Raw genomic sequence first — 17,309 nt, forward strand, 5'->3', positions numbered from 1 at the left:
ATGGAACATCACCAACATAATGGAAAGTTCAGGCTGGTCTAATAACTTACATAAGCAACCACCATAACAACGTTAACCATATAAATCTTGAAAAGTTTTTGTAAATATGAAGTTTTTGTTTTTGTAATGTTGCTTTCAATCCAGGGAGTATTTCAAATACCACAAAATACAAATCAAATTTGAAATCTGCATATACAATTTGAAATTTAATCTTGCCTAGGATATAATTTTACTTTTCCATATTAGCTCTATTACCAGCAGTTTGTAAAATTATTTGTGAATCTGAATGGTGAAGCCAAAGAATACCTTAGATGAATTAATCTGAATAACTATTCAAAACTCTTTTGCCCTCAATGGAAGATTTTTTGGCTTGAATTATCTACTTTTTAAGACCATTGTAGGCATAGCCTAATGATATAAAGATATATGTAGAAATACTATAGGTTTATTAAGCTAACTGAAACTAACAGCAAATTATTTATTTGGAGAACAGTCTTTCTTTTTTAATTAAAATTTATTGGGGTGACAACTGTTAGTAAAGTTACATAGATTTCAGGTGTACAATTCTGTATTACATCATCTATAAATCCCACTGTGTGTTCACCACCCAGAGTCAGTTTGGAGACAGTCTTAAAAAGTAAATCCTTTATCTTTATTAAACTAATTATACTATTATTAAAATACTCTAAAAGTTAAATTTTCAAAAGATATATCATATGAAAATAATGCATCTATTCTACAAATTTATTATATAAAACCATTTTAAACTATCTCACAAGTCACAAAGATAAAATTACTTGTCAACTTCCACACAACTTACATAGTTTGACTGCCCTACTTATTATTTTCTATTGAATTTCTTCTTTGCCTTATAAAAAAAACCAAAGTTAATTAACATCAATTATCTAAGACAAAGCCATGGGTCACAAGCAAATGGCCACAACTGAATTCTCACAAGGAAAAAAATTTTCTTTTTGAAGAATAATTAATAATGCTATAAAATGAATGTAATTGAGAGCTGTTGAATAGGTTGAAAGCTAAAAGATGGCATTGTAACTGACAAAACGTTTCTTAAACACAAATGATAAAATAAAATTATATAGTATTTTCTATAGCCAAAACATTCAAGAACTTTAAAGTGCTTAAAATAAAATAAATAGGGCGATGAACACACAATGTGATTTATAGATGATGTAATACAGAATTGTACACCTGAAATCTATGTAATTTTACTAACAATTGTCACCCCAATAAACTTTAATTTAAAAATAATAATAAAATAAAATAAACACTCAAGAACTTTAAAAATAAAATCCTACTCATGAGCAAAATTGAATTATTATTTAATTCTCTAACAATCCTGCCTCAATGGGCCAACGTCCTGTAAGATCACCTTTTTCTAATTGAATTTCTAATTAGTATTTTTTTTCATTTAAACATTAGAAGATTTAAATTTGTATGCATCTCAACTAGTAGAATCAATCAGAAAAACATAGTAAACATTTCAGAAACCAAAAAAAAAAAAAATGTTAGTGTCTAAAGCTGGTCAGATTCTTTTTATTCATAGCGGTGTATTCTCAAATTCAAATTACTTCAATGGAACCCAAAGTCTCCAAGTCTCCTGATATGATTTTCTATGTCGACTCTTAGCAAACTTCTGTGATAAAATATTATAAGGAGGTAATTAAAAGAATGCTGTTCTTATCAGGAGTAAATCTAAAGAACATAGGTCTCATCTCTGGAAAGCTTAGGTCAAACAATATGATGTCAATCTTTTTTTTTTTATTATTAAATTTATTGGGGTGACAATTGTTAGTAAAATTACATAGATTTCCGGTGTACAATTCTGTATTACATCATCTATAAATGATGTCAATCTTATGAAATCCCCTACTGATGGATGTAGAAGAAAGCCAGCATGAGTGTTGTGGTTGTATGCAAACCATACCTCCCTTCTGAATCAGTGAAGCTTAGACCTCAGCTCTATGGTGACAATTCACTTGACAAATATTGAGTGTCTACTGCCTACAAGTTCCTAAACTCAGCATTATGGTTTGCCTATCCAACTATGGCTTTCTACCTCACTACCTATATTTGTGTCACAGACACTCAGAATTTATGTGTCATTAATAACTAAACATGCTATTCTCACTTTACAGCTCATGGATAAGAATTAATATACCGTGTTTCCCTGAAAATAAGACCTAGCCAGACAATCAGATCTAATGAGTCTTTTGGAGCAAAAAACTAATATAAGACCCAGTCTTATTTTACTATCAGACCTGGTCTTATCTAACATAATATAAGACCAGGTCTTATATTAATTTTTGCTCCAAAAGACGTATTAGAGCTGATTGCCTGGCCAGGTCTTATTTTCGGGGAAACACGGTAGTTAAAATGTCATCAGAAATACCAATGGCATTTTTCACAGAATTTGAAGAAATAATCCTGAAATTTGTATGGAATCATAAAAGACCCCGAATAGCCATGGCAATCTTAAGAAAGAAGAACAAAGTTGTAGGGATCACACTAACTAACATCAAACTATACTATAAGGCTTTAATAATAATTAAAAAAACAGCAAAGTAGTGGCATAAAAACAGACATATAGATCAATGAAACAGACAGAGCCCAGAAATAACCCCATGACTACGCGGTCAATTGACCCACAACAAAGGAGGCAAAAATACACATAAAGACAGTCTCTTAATAAATGGTATTGGGAAAACTGGATACTTGAAAAAAAAATGAAACTAGACCACTTTCTTACACCATATACAATGATATATCTGATAAGGGATTAAAATCCAAAATTTATTTTTAAAAAAAACCTCATACAACTCAACAACAAAAAAATCCAATTAACAAATGGGCATAGGACCTGAATAGACATTTCTCCACAGAAGACATACAGATGGCCAACAGGCATATGAAAAGATGCTCAATCAGAGGCATGCAGATTAAAACAACAATAGGATATCACCTCACACCTGTCAGAATGGCCACCATCAATAAATAAACAAACAGCAAGTGTTGGGGAGGCTGTGGAGAAAAGGGAACCCTCATGCACTGTTGGTGGGAATGCAGACTGGTGCAGCCGCTATGGAAGGCAGTGTGGAGGTTCCTCAAAAAATTGAAAACAGAACTAACTACCTTAATGACCCAGCAATTCCACTCCTGGGCATTTAACCAAAGGAATCCAAAAAGCTAATCTACACAATGGATTGCTCTACCACAAAAAAATAATGAAATCTTATCATTTGGACAACATGGATGGACCTAGAGGGTATTATGCTAAATGAAATGTCAGATTGAGAAAAACAAACACCATATGATCTCACTTATATGTGAAATCTAAACAAAACAAACAGGTGAACAAAACAAACAGACCCATAGATACAGAGAACAAACTGATGGTTACTAGATGGAAGATGGGATGGAGGCTTGTGTGAGAAAGGTGAAGGGATTAAGTACAAATTCGTAGTTACAAGAGTCACAGGGATGTAAAGTACAGTGTGGGGAATATGGTCAATAATATTCTAATAACTATGTACAGTATCAGATGAGTAACAGACATTGGGGTTATTACTTTGTGAGGTATATAAACTGTCTAATCATTATGTTGTTTTGAACACCAGAAACAAAAAAAAGAACAGCAATGAAAACCTTACGGAGTTTACTACCATTCCCTTAATCAGAAGTTCTTATCAGATTACTGCCTATTATTTTGCTCATGAGGTGAAACACTATACATCTTCCTCGTGCAATTCCCCCTCGTATGTTGGCAGAAAAAGAACATTGGCTATTTCTTCAAGTGTGAATGCAGACCTACAATGCCACTACAACAGGCTAATTTTGGAATTATAACTTGAGAAAGTTACAAGATAACACAAGAGTAAAAAAAAAAAAAAAAGGCAGGATGGCTCACATTCAAGTATTACAGTCGGTATAATTTCATTCGATATATTTTTGTTCTGACTTTGTTAAGGGGTCATTGCTGGGAGTGGCTGGGATTTAGATGTGGACTTATTGAGTTCATGTCTAAGATGACGGATATATAGCTATTGATAGCCGTCACACACAACTTCCAGTCATATCCAGCTTCTCTTAGATCCCTGTTCGGGTAGTTGTCTTGGAGAAATTCTGGTCATAAAGTCACAAAACATAATAAGTTAACTTAGAAATCACTTCTCAGAGAAATTAATGTATTCCACCTTAGTTCTATTGCCGCGTCTGTGAAAGGGTCATTAGACTTTAATTAAAACACATGGACTACAACTATCATTAAATTAGCTTGACAAATCTGTTCATCTAAAAGCACCATTCTTAAATCACAATAACATCCCACGATTTTGATTTTGCTACATAACCCGAATGGAAATCCTCTGTCGCCTTCAGTACCCAATGTAAACTTTTCTTATTCTTAAATTTATCAAATGTGCATGTTATTCATTATATCAAATAAAGACATGCTAAGGCTTTGAAACACACAAGGGGCTGCAGTGTCTTTCATACTCTTGGAGTCAAGAAGCTACAAATGCTAAATTTTGTGGTACTGGTTGGTTTATCACAGACAAAAGGAATGAGAGTCTAGATCTTGCAGTTAGAAGAAAACTTCCATAAGGGAAGGTGACAGAGCAACACAGCTTAAGGAGCACTCTTAGAGAAAGCGGGAAGGCAAAGGGCAAGGTCGGGAAGAGAGGTATTATCTAGAAGAGCGGAGCTGCCCTCAGATACATTTTTAGGTAACTTCCTTTGAGCCCTTAGAAAAGGATCTGGTGATCACTACAGGCCAGCATTAGTTAGCTACATTAATTCATTTATTTTTCAATAGAATTAATAAACTGGGAAATCAGGACAAAGCCATAAATACAGCACATATCCAACGAAGTTAAAAGGCTTTAATACTCAAAGGACTAATTAATAGATCAATGGTAGCCTAGAAGGAGGTTTTTAGTGGTATGTCACTAGATTTGGTAGTACCTCTATCCTGAACATTTTCATTAACAACAAAAGAAGTTATGGAAAGTAGGCTTGTCCCATCTGCCCATGACAGCAAAGCCAGGACAGATAATAGCTGCCTTTAAATACTTGAAGGCCTATCATATGAAAAGTGATTGGATTAGCTCTGGAAGGGATAGTAGAACAAATGTATCTTACCTGCAGGGAGGTAAATTTTGAGACGCCTGGCTTCCGTGTTCATAACTTTCTTATGAATTAGAGCCCTTTTAAAATGTGGACTGCCATCAATGGAAGTGTTCAAGCCAAAGAGAGGCAACTATAAGTCAAAGCTGAGATGGGAATTCCTGCTTGGGTACGAAGTTGGATTGGAGGACCTGTAATGCACTTTCTATTGCTAAAATTTTACAGTTCTGTAATATGCAGAACTGGATGGGAGGGTATAAGAGTAAAGGTTGTTCACTGATTGCAAATCTACAGCCTACTAATTTTCTCCACATAAACCATTCTCTAAAGAGCTCTTAAGTCATACTGAACTCTCATCAGAGAGCATCAAATAATAGTTTCTTATATGAAATCAATACCTTTGGCTTCTGGATATACTTACCTTTGATTACTAATTTCCAGAAGTGTTCCCCACCCCCCCCACCGACACCAAATAATAAAATCTTAGGATAAGAAATTACATTAGACTAGAAGAATAAACCGGTTTATTAATTCAATGAGAAACCAACCAGCAGTTAAAATGTATAAAGTAGATCTCAGAAATATGATGAAAAGTGAAAACATCTGCAAAAGGACATGTACAATATATCCCCATTCATGTACATTAACACAGCTAAAGAACAGTATCATATTATTTATGAGTCTATCAACATAGGTAGCAAAAGTTTAAAATATGCATGAGGATGATAGATCCAACTCCAAGACTGTGATCACCTCTGGGGAGAAAGACGGGAGAAAGGGACGATGGGATGGAGTTTTAACGATATCAGTAATACTTTTTTATTTTTCTAAAAAAGATAAAAGGTAAAATGTCTTTATCTGTACTGGGCAGACAGGTGTTTATTATTTATATTATTTTTTGTACATTTCTGTATGTTTTAAATAGTTTATGCTGAACTGATACTTCTAAAGAAATGTTGGAGGTCATAAAGCCCAGTCTACAAGTGCAGGAATCTCACTCAGCCTTTGCTCTGACTCTTCATTTTCCAAGATCATTTTGCCTGTATATTAAATTAAAATATGCTTTCTTGCCAGCTTCTCCTCATTGGGACTGGTTCTGCCCACCAGGATAATGATGATTCTACTGTATTCTCTCTGCTAAAATAACTCACATGGCTCCCCTTCTCCAAAGGAGTAGAACTTTGAGTCTTATGGGAAATCTATTAAAATGTGCCCCACGTGGATAGTATGTCCAACTCATGCTAAATATTTTTTGCTACAAAAGACATCTTGATTTGTAAGATAATTCAGTAATGATCAAACAAAATGAAATACATAGAACAATATCTTTAGTCCACTTTTAAGAAATTGATGTAGTCCAGATATTTAAAGAACTATAAAAGTCACTTTTCCTCCTCACTTAAAAACTTTTTTTAATTAGAAAGACACTATTTCTTCTATAAACATCTGCATTTCCAAACTGGTTACAAACTCTGTATTCTATTTTTATTATCAGGTAAGAGAAATTGGGTTTCAGGTTTTTTGCCCAGAGGATTAGCTGAGTAATGTTCAAATTGCAAATTGTGACCAATTACTAGGTCATGAAATCAGTGATAGCAGTACTTTCCAAAAAGTGTAATAGAATAGAAAACAATGGAATGTAATTCTCATAGAAAAAGTATTGTTTCTGAAAATTTTGCTTCAGTTTTTAAAAAATCACACATGTACTGAGTCACAATGTAAAATGTATATTTTACTATGGATTGCAGTGGGAAAAAACCTGAAAACAATTGGATTAGATGACAGCAAATACTTATGAGAGGTGCTGTAAGCCAGGCTTCTTTAGTTTAGCCTGAAACACAAGTATTGTTCAAATTTGTTGGATGCAAACACACAATGATATGAAGGTAGGAACCAAGTGAGATCAGGCTGGGGCTCAGAATTATGTCTTTGCTGGGTACCAGTGATACAAGTAAGAAATATTCTGCTTCCTGCTTTGTTCAAATGTAAGATTTCACAGAATTGCTCTTGGAAGCTTTATTACTTCATCTATATCTGTCATAGATAAACACAACACCAGGCTCGTGTGCACAAGAAAAACTCGCAAATTAGCCCGCTGTGCTATTGTTGACACTTCTGCAAATTGACATAGCCCAGCATCTTTGACCCTGATCCTCAGTAAATGAAGGTGTTTGAGTTTCCCTACTCCTGACAGTCCATACCAGGGAGCTATTGTCAGTAATGCCTTTCCTGTACTAATAATGCCATTCAAAACAGAGCAATTAGCCCCGAGAACCCAAATGCAAAAAGAAACACAATTCATGAACATGGTACTTGCTGTGCCCTAATGAGGGATATGTAAGAGCTCCCTCTCCTCGAAACACACAACTGAATGGATTTTTCTTTTTGGTTTCTCTAAGATAAGTGGCTTTTATTTATTCTCACATTCTCAGCCTGTAACAAACCTCTGAGAGTGGTAATCCTATTGGGGTTAAGGGCATGTGTGCCATGTGTCACATTGCCATGGACATTACTTTTCATCAGGATGTCCTCTGGGAACATGTTGCGAATAAGGTGTCTGGCTGGCAGCTCTGGGCAAGGCTTCGCTTTTGCTGTATTCGGTACTTCATATGGTACCTGTACATTTCTACTTGGATTTCCAACATACGCTAGAAGCAAAAGAGAAAGAAGATGTCGATTTTCATGGCAGATGTTAGGTTCAAGTTTTTTAAAAGGCTGTGACAAAAAGATTGATTTTTCTGAATTTTTAGGCTCAAGAATTTGAAAGGTTAAAAAAAATTAAAGCCTTAAGTTTTTAGTGTATCTTGAGACAGCACGAGAAATGAGACAGGAATCACTGCTGATGTGATCACACGTGCTCTGATTGTTCAAGAGGACAATTCCGTGTTCTGCTACCTTTTAGGTCACAATCAGTTTTTCATTACATTTAGTAATAAATTCTAAGTCATTTTAATGCATTGTTTTCCTACTTATAAAAAAGGCCTTTTCAAAAGTAAGCACCATGATGCTTACTGAAATACTTATAATTTTTAAAATGTAGGTTTCTATTTGGTATTAAACATTTAAAAATCAACAAACTCATCTTAAATATCATATTTTAGATAACTTATTTGAACTGAAAAATAAATTGTAAGCCTGTTTTCATTCCTCTTCAGTCTATACTGATTCAAATTAACCGTACTTGAAAAATGTTGTGTTTCACACATAAGAAAGAATTATTTGCTGAAGAAAATATATTAGAGAAATACAATTTGATCCTTACAAGTCAAGAAGCATATTTTTCATCTTGGAATATCCATCATTTACTAGATGACAATATAAATTGTTAAATCCCTCAGCTGCAACATTTACTAAGAGAGATTAAATTACTTCAAAATTCACTCAGTGGGTCCATAGAATTAACTCTGGAAGATTAACCTGGCAATATTAATGACGGGTCGCAAAAAAGTTTATACTCTTTAACCTGGTAATTCAAATTCTGAGAACCTCACTTAAGGAAAGAATCCAAAGTATGTAAAAAAAAAAGAAAAAGAAAAACCCTATACAAATGAAGTTGGGGTTTTTTGGCAGCATGATTTGCATGATTGATAATCCCCTCCAAAAAATCCTCAAAAAATACAACAAGAGGGAAGTAGTTAAATAAATTAGAGCACACTTACTCAATGGAATTTTACATACATGTTAGAAGCAAGGAGTATGATGACTGGAGATTCTTGAGAAAAAAAAAATTACATACCATGTTTAAAAAGAAGAAAAATTACATAAAGACCATAATGCTTTAAAGTGTAAGAAAAAAAACTGGAAAAAATTAAAACGTCCATAATAATTTTTGTTATGGCATCTTTGATGGAGCTTTTCTTCCCTCCTAAATATTTTCCTTTTTTTTTTTTAAATAAAACGGTATCATAGACTACATACAAACTGGAGTGGCTGGCTGACTCACAATGTGCTGGCCCCTGGTTCTAGTTGAGTCGGGGTCTGAGACCTGTAACCCAACCTCCCCAAATTGGATTCTTTGTCCTGAGAATCTGAACAGTGACAAGAGAAACCTAGAACCTGGATTTCATGGACGCTGCAGACATGGAGCCGCAGAGACCCAGATGAACCCCAGATGCCACAGTCTTGGGGCCACTCTGGCTATTGCCTGCGGCTCAGTTTGTTCTTTGCTTCTTTAAATCTAGGAGCTATTCGTCTGGTGATTTTGGTTGTGCTGGTTTAATTTGGCCAGAGTCTGTCTCTACGGTGTAGGACCTTAACAAATACAGTAGTTCTATTACTTTTATAATGGAAACAGTATACTATTAATATGAAGATGTATCATTTAAATAATTTCATGTGAATAGGCTCACAGGTAATGTTCTACCCAGGGTTGACATGGGGCAAGGGAGAGACAGAAAATAGTTTTGCTACCTCAGGTGCCCCTAAACCCCAGCATCCTGGGAAGGGGGCATTGAGAAGCATGAGGGGCAGGTGGCACAGTCACCTACAGAAGCCACTGCCACTCAACACTAATGAAGCAGGAAGCATGTCCGGCAGACAGCTAGCATGAGGGCACAGTGATCTGAGGAATGGGATTCATTAGCTCACGCTTTATGGGGCACCTGCAATATGCCCGGCACACTGACAGCAAGAGCCCTGAATTGCTTCTGAATCTTCGGGTAGCTCCTTCGTCTTTACCTGCCGAGCAAGGTGCCTAACCTAAGTAAGAGTTCACACTCGGTCAAAGGAGTGGGCTGAGAACTGCTTCCCAAAGGAAAAATAGCAGATTTCACTTAACGTTAAAACTATCAGTCTCAGAACTAGGTATCTATATTTCATTAACTCATTACTATAGGAGATTAAGTTGTTCAGATTTCTTATAATGTAAAATTTCAAAGACATATAAAGGTAGAAAGGTAGTACAATGAGCCCCATAAAAGCATCACCCAGATTCAACATCTCTCATCAAGAGAACTTATTTTAAAACTCACTCAGGGCACCCAAAGGTATCTTTGAATCATCAATGGAAGGTTCTATAAATCCTTTAGGGAGAGCACTGCTGTTCTGCTGAGAATTGCGATTTGCTCTCATTTCTGAGGCAGCTGCTTCCTGAAATAACTGGAAACTGCTTTCACAGCCATCACCATCCTTTTTATCATTCAAACCTGCAGACACTGGTGTATTGGGGTTGGTAGGAAATTTATTGTTGACAGAAGTGTTCCCCTGAAACACAAAATTTTATCTATAAATGAAGTCCCATAGTGAGAAAGTATGGACATGCTCCAGCATCAACCAGGGCCCCCTAGGCTGGTGGGGAAGCAACTGTTTTCAATAAGGTGGGCTAAGGCACAGAGATATTGTGTGTCACTATCAAAGAAGTATAGGTGTGGACTCTTCCTCAAGCTGCCATGACTGCTGCTTCCTGGGGGACTTGGTAGCTCTATCTAAAGAACTGAATGATAATTACTGACAGAAAATAAATACTTAATAAATATTTAGAATATAAACGAATACATGAGTTTCTTGAAGATGACAACGTCTGTTTGTTTTTTTAATGTTTGTTTTCTCTTTCCCCAGTGGCTTTCAAATCTGGCTACACTTTTGAACATTTGAATTACTCTAGGGATCTTAAAAAAAAAATAAAAGCTCTCCTTAGGCCCCACACTCAGCAAATTCCACCAGACCCTCTGGTGGAGTAAGGGAGCGAGCTCAGGCATTACTAACTTTTTATCAAGTGTCTCACATGATTCTAATATGTATCCCAGGTTGACAACCACAGCTCTAGGTCAGGACTTCTCAAACTTCCATGTACACACAAATCACCTGGGGGTCTTGTTAAAATGCAAATCCTGCCTCAGTGAGTCTGGTGTGAAACTCAAGACTGTGCGTTTCTCACAAGCTCTCCAGTGGTGCCACTGCTGGTCCAAATACCCACTTTGAGTGGTGAGAACCTACCCTACCCTTAGTCAACTACACAGCAGGCACTTGGCAGATGCTGCTTCTCTTCTGATGCCTAAGCAAATATGCAAATTATCATTTTCCAGGCAGTATCTTAATTTTACATTCAAATGTTTAGGGTGCAATTTTTGTAGGATATAAAAGGGAATGTGAAAAATAAGCAGATTTGGTTTCAGACAGATGGTGCTTGAGCTATCACTAAAATCAAGCCGTTCACCAGGAAAACATAAGCTCAGCTACAAATATTCTTGGCAAACAGATTCCATAAACTTACTCTAGAGACACAGGAGTGACTAGACATGGTGAGAATAAAATGGAGTTTTTAGAGACGTGGGTGGAAATTAAGAATTGTCATTAAATTCACCAGGAGAAGGCAATAGACAGGACATTCTTCTCTACTGGTCCATTCGTGTTAAAAAATCGCTGATGTACTTTGAAGATAGAATGGATGAGAGAGAGGCCAGATTCCCATTTACCATGTAACCATACAGAATATAAAGTATCTCTGATAACTTAACCTCATGACATGCATTACTTTCATCAGGTTCTGCCATCACTGAAAGTGAACATGTGACCACGTGCCTCCCTTTTCTCCTGTACCACCCTTAACGACCACTAGAACAGCAAAGCAGTACCACAGTCTGGTCTTTTCTGTATTACTCAGTGGGATACTGAAAAAGATTTGCCAAATATCTTTGTAGCCAAAACTTTTGTTCTAGTATAGCCCTCGGTTTCAAACATATTAATTATAATACTATATTTGATTTATTTTATCTTAAGGATATTTTTATGGAGCATAAACACCAAAGAGTGAAGTAAACAGGCAGTATGCTTTTGAGAGAATATGCCCTGCCCCTAAATTAAATAAACAGGATTTTGAGCACGTGCCGGAAGATCCTGTGTGTCATGCTTTCAGTCTGGAGTTGTATACTGTATACACTTATACAAAAGTGACCATATTTAGATGAAAAATAACTTACTAGTATTTTTCTGGTGTTATAAAAACATAAATAGCGGATCAGAGCATTGATATAGGCAATACAGGCTTTCCAGTCTTTTCCACATTCACGCAAATCATGGTTGGGAAAAACTTCTGCCAGATACTCTGCAAATAGTAAAAATCATCATGAAAATTAGGGAAAAAATTAACAAAGAAACTGACAAGAAACTTATTTAAAATACTGAAGCTTTCTATTTTTATTTTGTTTTTTAAATTATTTTTTTTTCAGTTGCAGTTGACATTCAATATTATTTTATGTCAGGTGTACAGCATAGTGGCTAGACATTTGTATAATTTAGGCAATGATCCCCTTGATAAGTCTAGTACCCACCTGGCATTATACATGGCTGTTGCAACATTATTGACTATATTCTCTATGCTGTACTTTACATTCTTATGACTATTTTTAATTGTCATTCTTTTCTCTAACTCTGAGAGTTGAGAAATTCCACCCAAAGAGGATGCTTTGCTGAATATCTCATTTCTTCCAATGTGCAATTTCCTAAAATACCTAGGGAGCCAGTAAAGAGGGTTTTGGTGCTTTAAAAAAAAAAAAAAGTGTGTAACAAAAAGTCAACCATTTCAGGTGCTAATGCCATTAATAGCCCAATGGATAAGTCAGAACTAAAAATAAAAGAAAACCTATAAAGAGAAAATAGTATTATTGCAAACAGTATTACGCCGTGGTCTATTTATTTGTGTACATTACATGTCTATCTTCCCCATAAGCTATTTCCCCTTCCTATTTTCTTTACCTAGCTAAGGAATCCTTCAAATTCAACTCAAATGTCTCGTCCTCAGTAAGTCTTCCCTAATGCCCTCAAAGTAGTTGCTCTGCTCTCTGAGCTCCCACATTACCACACTGGATTGGGATGGATTGGTCTGTTTCTCTCAATGTGTCCCTTTCTAGACTGTGAACTCCTTGCAGGCAGAAATACTTATTCCTTATATCCTCAATGCCCATGAGTTCTAGAACCTCCATACACATTTCTGGAAGACAGGAAGGAAGAAGGCTAACGTGAATTAATCATGAGATTCTACTTCTGTGTTGCCATTTACTAGCACTGTTTTATTCTCCCACATTTATTTATTTATTTTTCTTTAGTTTTTAGTACCAAGTTTCAGCACTGAAGAACTGAATTCGTACTAATCATAAGCAACTATAATCAATAAAGCTTGTCTTATTCCACCAGTCTATGGACAAATTTTATTCTTTAGACGTTGTTACCCATTACATACTATTAAATTGTAAAATCTGGGTCAGACAGGTAAAAAATGAATAGTTCTAAGATTTACCAAGACTTAATCATTATTTGTTCATCTGCCAATAACATCCATCAGGTAACCAAATGATTAAAAAACAAGATTCCATAGTGAGTTTACATACCTCTTATTGCAGCCATTTTGTTTGGATCTAGGGGTCGCTGGCCACTACAGGTTGGTTGGTAGGAGTTGACACCTACTGAGCTGCAAATCAGGACTTCCTTGGAGAATAGAACACGAACCAAGTAGCGGGCTGCCTGTCTAGGTTCAATCTTCCTTTGTGCGGCCATCAAATGAAAATTAAGAATACGGATATTTCTTCTTGGGTCACCAAGAAATCCTTTAAAAATATAGAGAAAAAGTAAAATTCTTGTTTTTCCATGCAAGGCTACCATGAAAGTGCCTAAGAAAATTAATCTAATTGATTTCTAATTCACAAATTTCTACTTGGGTGAATTTTTTTTCTTCTATACTTATCTCTCCTTTCCCTTAAATGAGTTTCTTTGATGCCATTTGCATAATTGTTAGCATTTTTTCACCTTTGCTAGTCTTGAATTTGCTGTACTTGAACTAATCTGTTCATTGTCTTGAATAAATTTAATTTTTAGGCTACAGGTGCATATGTGAATATGTTGCTCTGAGATCCCACTGCTCCCTTTGACACTCTGAAAGTACACTATTACTGAATGATATATGTTCCCTGAAGACATTTTGGAAAGCACGGGTGAGTATAATTAAGAAAATTTAAAAATAGTTAGCATTTATTGAATATCTACTATATATCAGGCACTGTGCTAAATATTTTACATCTATAAGCTCGGTTTCATCATCCTAACAATTTAATCCCACTCAGCAGATGAGGAAACTGAGGCCCAGAGAAGATAAGTTATTTGAACAAGATCACACTGCTGGTTACAGAGCCAGTTTTAAAATCTAAGTCTGTTTATAAGCCAGGGGCTCTGAACCATTAATCTTCTGCTAACGTCTCCGATTCTTTTTTTATTTCTTTTTTTAAAACACAAAATTGAAATCATACTTTATAGATAGTTTGAATATTGCTTTTTCAATTAACATTATATTTTGAGCATTTCTCCGTTTTCTTTTTTTTTTTTCAAGTCTGCATCCCTGTCATCATGTTTTTCTGATGGGTGACATTTATGTTTTACTTATGCTCTGGGAATTGTGTCAGGTGTTTCAAATGAATTATCTCATTTGATCCTCACAATTCTGAAGGAGGTACTATAGTTTTTGTCACTTCACAGATGAAGAAACTAATATTTAGGTTAGAGAAGTGGCTGAAGATCACATGGTTAGTAAGACACAGAGTTGGGATTTGAACCCAGGCAGTCTGACTCAGGAACCCATGGCTCTTAACCATTATGCTTCTTTACTGCCTCACATACCACGACTATGCCAGGAGTCACTTAACTAATTCCTTATGGTTGCTTATTTGGCTGTTTCTAATTCTTCATGATTCTGTAAAGAACATTCTTGGACCCAGATTTTAATACAAATCTTTGTTTTAAAGTATACTTTCAGATAAAAGTAGGATTACTGAGTCAACTGTCACAAATACTTCTATGGATTTTTATACAAATTACCTTTCAGAGCGTTTTCACCAATTTATACTGCTAATAACAGCATATCCCAGTGCCCATTTAGTACAAAGAGCACAATTTTTTGAAATTTCTTCTAGTTTGGGTAACAAAATAATTTAAGGGAAAGGGGTCTTTAGGACAGGAATCAGCAAACTACAGTCCATAGGCCAATCCCACCACCGGTTTTTATAAATAAAATTATATTAGCACACAGCCACACCCATTCATTTACCTGTATGGGTGGCTGCTTTCATATACTACAGCAGCTGAGTTGAGTAGTTGTGACAGACATGAGATGACCCACAAAACCTAAAACAGTTACTATCTAGCCATTTACAGAAAAAGTTTGCTGAGCCCTGCACTAGAATATAAATATAAATAAGAGATTAGCTACTTAGAAGTAGAGACGCAAAGGAACTGTAAAACATTAGGAAGGCTTGCCCTTAGAGGCCACGAAACCTGGGGTCTCATCATCTCTGTCACTGTGGCTTGGCAGGCAATACAGGAAACTGTTAAGGAACACAAGCTATAAAGTCAGAGAAAACTGGGTTAGAGTTCCAGAAGTGCCACTCACAAGCTCTGTGGTTTTGGGAATTGGGGGTAATAAAGGTACCTACATTATGGGGACTATTAATGGAGAAGAGGCATGTTAGAAAACGAAAAGCTCCCATTAGTTTGTAACAAGAATGTTGACGAATATAGGTTAAATAGTGTTACTTGTAATATGTGTCATTTCACACTCACCAAAACTGTAATGGTTGCAGGCAGATGATGAGGAAGAATTTTGGCTATTGTTGTTTTCCAGTACAGTTGGGTAAGTCATTGTTCCATGGCTGTTTTCCCTGCCGTTTTCTGATCCTGCCAATACTTTTATAGGTATAAGTGCTGAAAGAAACGAACTCTCAATTACAAATTCTATATCCAGCAAACTGTCCTTCAGGTATAAAGGTGAAATAAATACATTCTCAAACAAAAAATAAATAAAAGTGTTTGTCGCTAGCAGACCTACTCTTTAAAAACGACTAAAGGAAGAGCTTCAAACAGAAAGGTTATGATGACAGAAGGAACGTTGAGGCATCAGGAAGGAAGAAAGAACAATAGAAAGGGGAGAAGTATATATGCAAAGAAACTCAATCATTCATACATTACTGGAGGAGATGTAAAATGAAACAGCCACACGACAAAATAGTTTGGCAATTTCTTATAAAATTAGACCTGCAATTATCACATGTATATGTTTGGTTTTTGTGTGATGGTAATTTCACTCTTGGGTATTTATTCCAGAGAAATAAAAGGCCATGATGATGCGAAAACCTGAGTGCCATGTTAAGACATGTATGTTCTTAGCAGCTTTACTCTTTTTTTACCTTAATTTTATTTTATTTTATTTTATTTTTTAATTTATTTTTTAATTTATTGGGGTAACAGTTTTTAGTAAAATTACATAGGTTTCAGGTGTACAATTCTGTATTACATCATCTATAAATCCCATTGTGTGTTCACCACCCAGAGTCAGTTCTCCTTCCATCACCATATATCTGAGCAGCTTTATTCTTGATAGCCAAAATCTATAAACAACACAGGCATCCTGCAACAGATGAATGGTTAAACTGTTGTAAGTCCAATACCATAGAATACTATTCAACGATAAAAAGAAATAAAGAACAGAAAGAGCCAAAATATGGACAAATACGATACTATCATGAGTTTTGTAAATCATATGTAATGACTAAAACAAAAATGAAAACACCATCTGACACCTAAACTATAACAGTTAAAAGTGAGAAGGGCAAAGGAACCTGAGAGGAATTAAAGTTCCAACACTTCGTTCTAAGTGGTAAAATGTATTGGAGATTTTTACCAAACATTTAAAGAACTAACACTAATTTTTCATATACTCTTCCATAAAATAGAAGAGAAGGAAACCTTTACTCATTTTATGAGCCTAGTTTTCCCTGATACCAAAACCAGACAGAGATAGCTGAAATACAGAACCAATGCCTTTCATGAACTTGGACACAAAAATTGTTAATCAAATATTTGCAAAACAAATCAATATTAATTATTTATACCCATTCATGATAAAATAAAATAAAAACTCTCAGCAAGTTAGGAATAGAGGGAAACTACCTCAAGTTAATAAATATTATCTATCAAAAACCTACAGTTAACACCATACTAACTGGTGAAAGACTGAATGCTTTCCCCCAAGATCAGAAACAAGGCAAGGAGCTACATTATCACCACTATTATTCAACGTAACACCGGAATTTCTAGCCACGGCAATAATACAAGCAAAGGGAATAAAGGGTATACAGATTGGACAGGAAGAAATCAAACGGTCCGACCCTATTTGCAGATGGCAT

At 35.4% G+C, this 17,309-nt stretch overlaps 1 protein-coding gene across 1 annotated transcript in view; it reads right to left on the bottom strand.

Annotated features, from left to right (window-relative positions):
- Positions 1–3,983: 3,983 nt before the first annotated feature.
- Positions 3,984–17,309, bottom strand: part of BEND2 (BEN domain containing 2) — a 38,980-nt gene continuing 25,654 nt past the window's right edge. The window contains 8 exon segments of the mRNA XM_074324081.1: positions 3,984–4,058; positions 4,061–4,143; positions 7,590–7,793; positions 10,116–10,347; positions 12,063–12,187; positions 13,470–13,685; positions 15,176–15,187; positions 15,688–15,828. Of these exon segments, the coding sequence (XP_074180182.1) occupies positions 3,984–4,058; positions 4,061–4,143; positions 7,590–7,793; positions 10,116–10,347; positions 12,063–12,187; positions 13,470–13,685; positions 15,176–15,187; positions 15,688–15,828 (1,088 nt within the window).

The sequence above is a fragment of the Rhinolophus sinicus genome, chromosome X (assembly GCF_036562045.2).
Source record: "Rhinolophus sinicus isolate RSC01 chromosome X, ASM3656204v1, whole genome shotgun sequence".
Taxonomy (NCBI): Eukaryota; Metazoa; Chordata; class Mammalia; order Chiroptera; family Rhinolophidae; genus Rhinolophus; species Rhinolophus sinicus.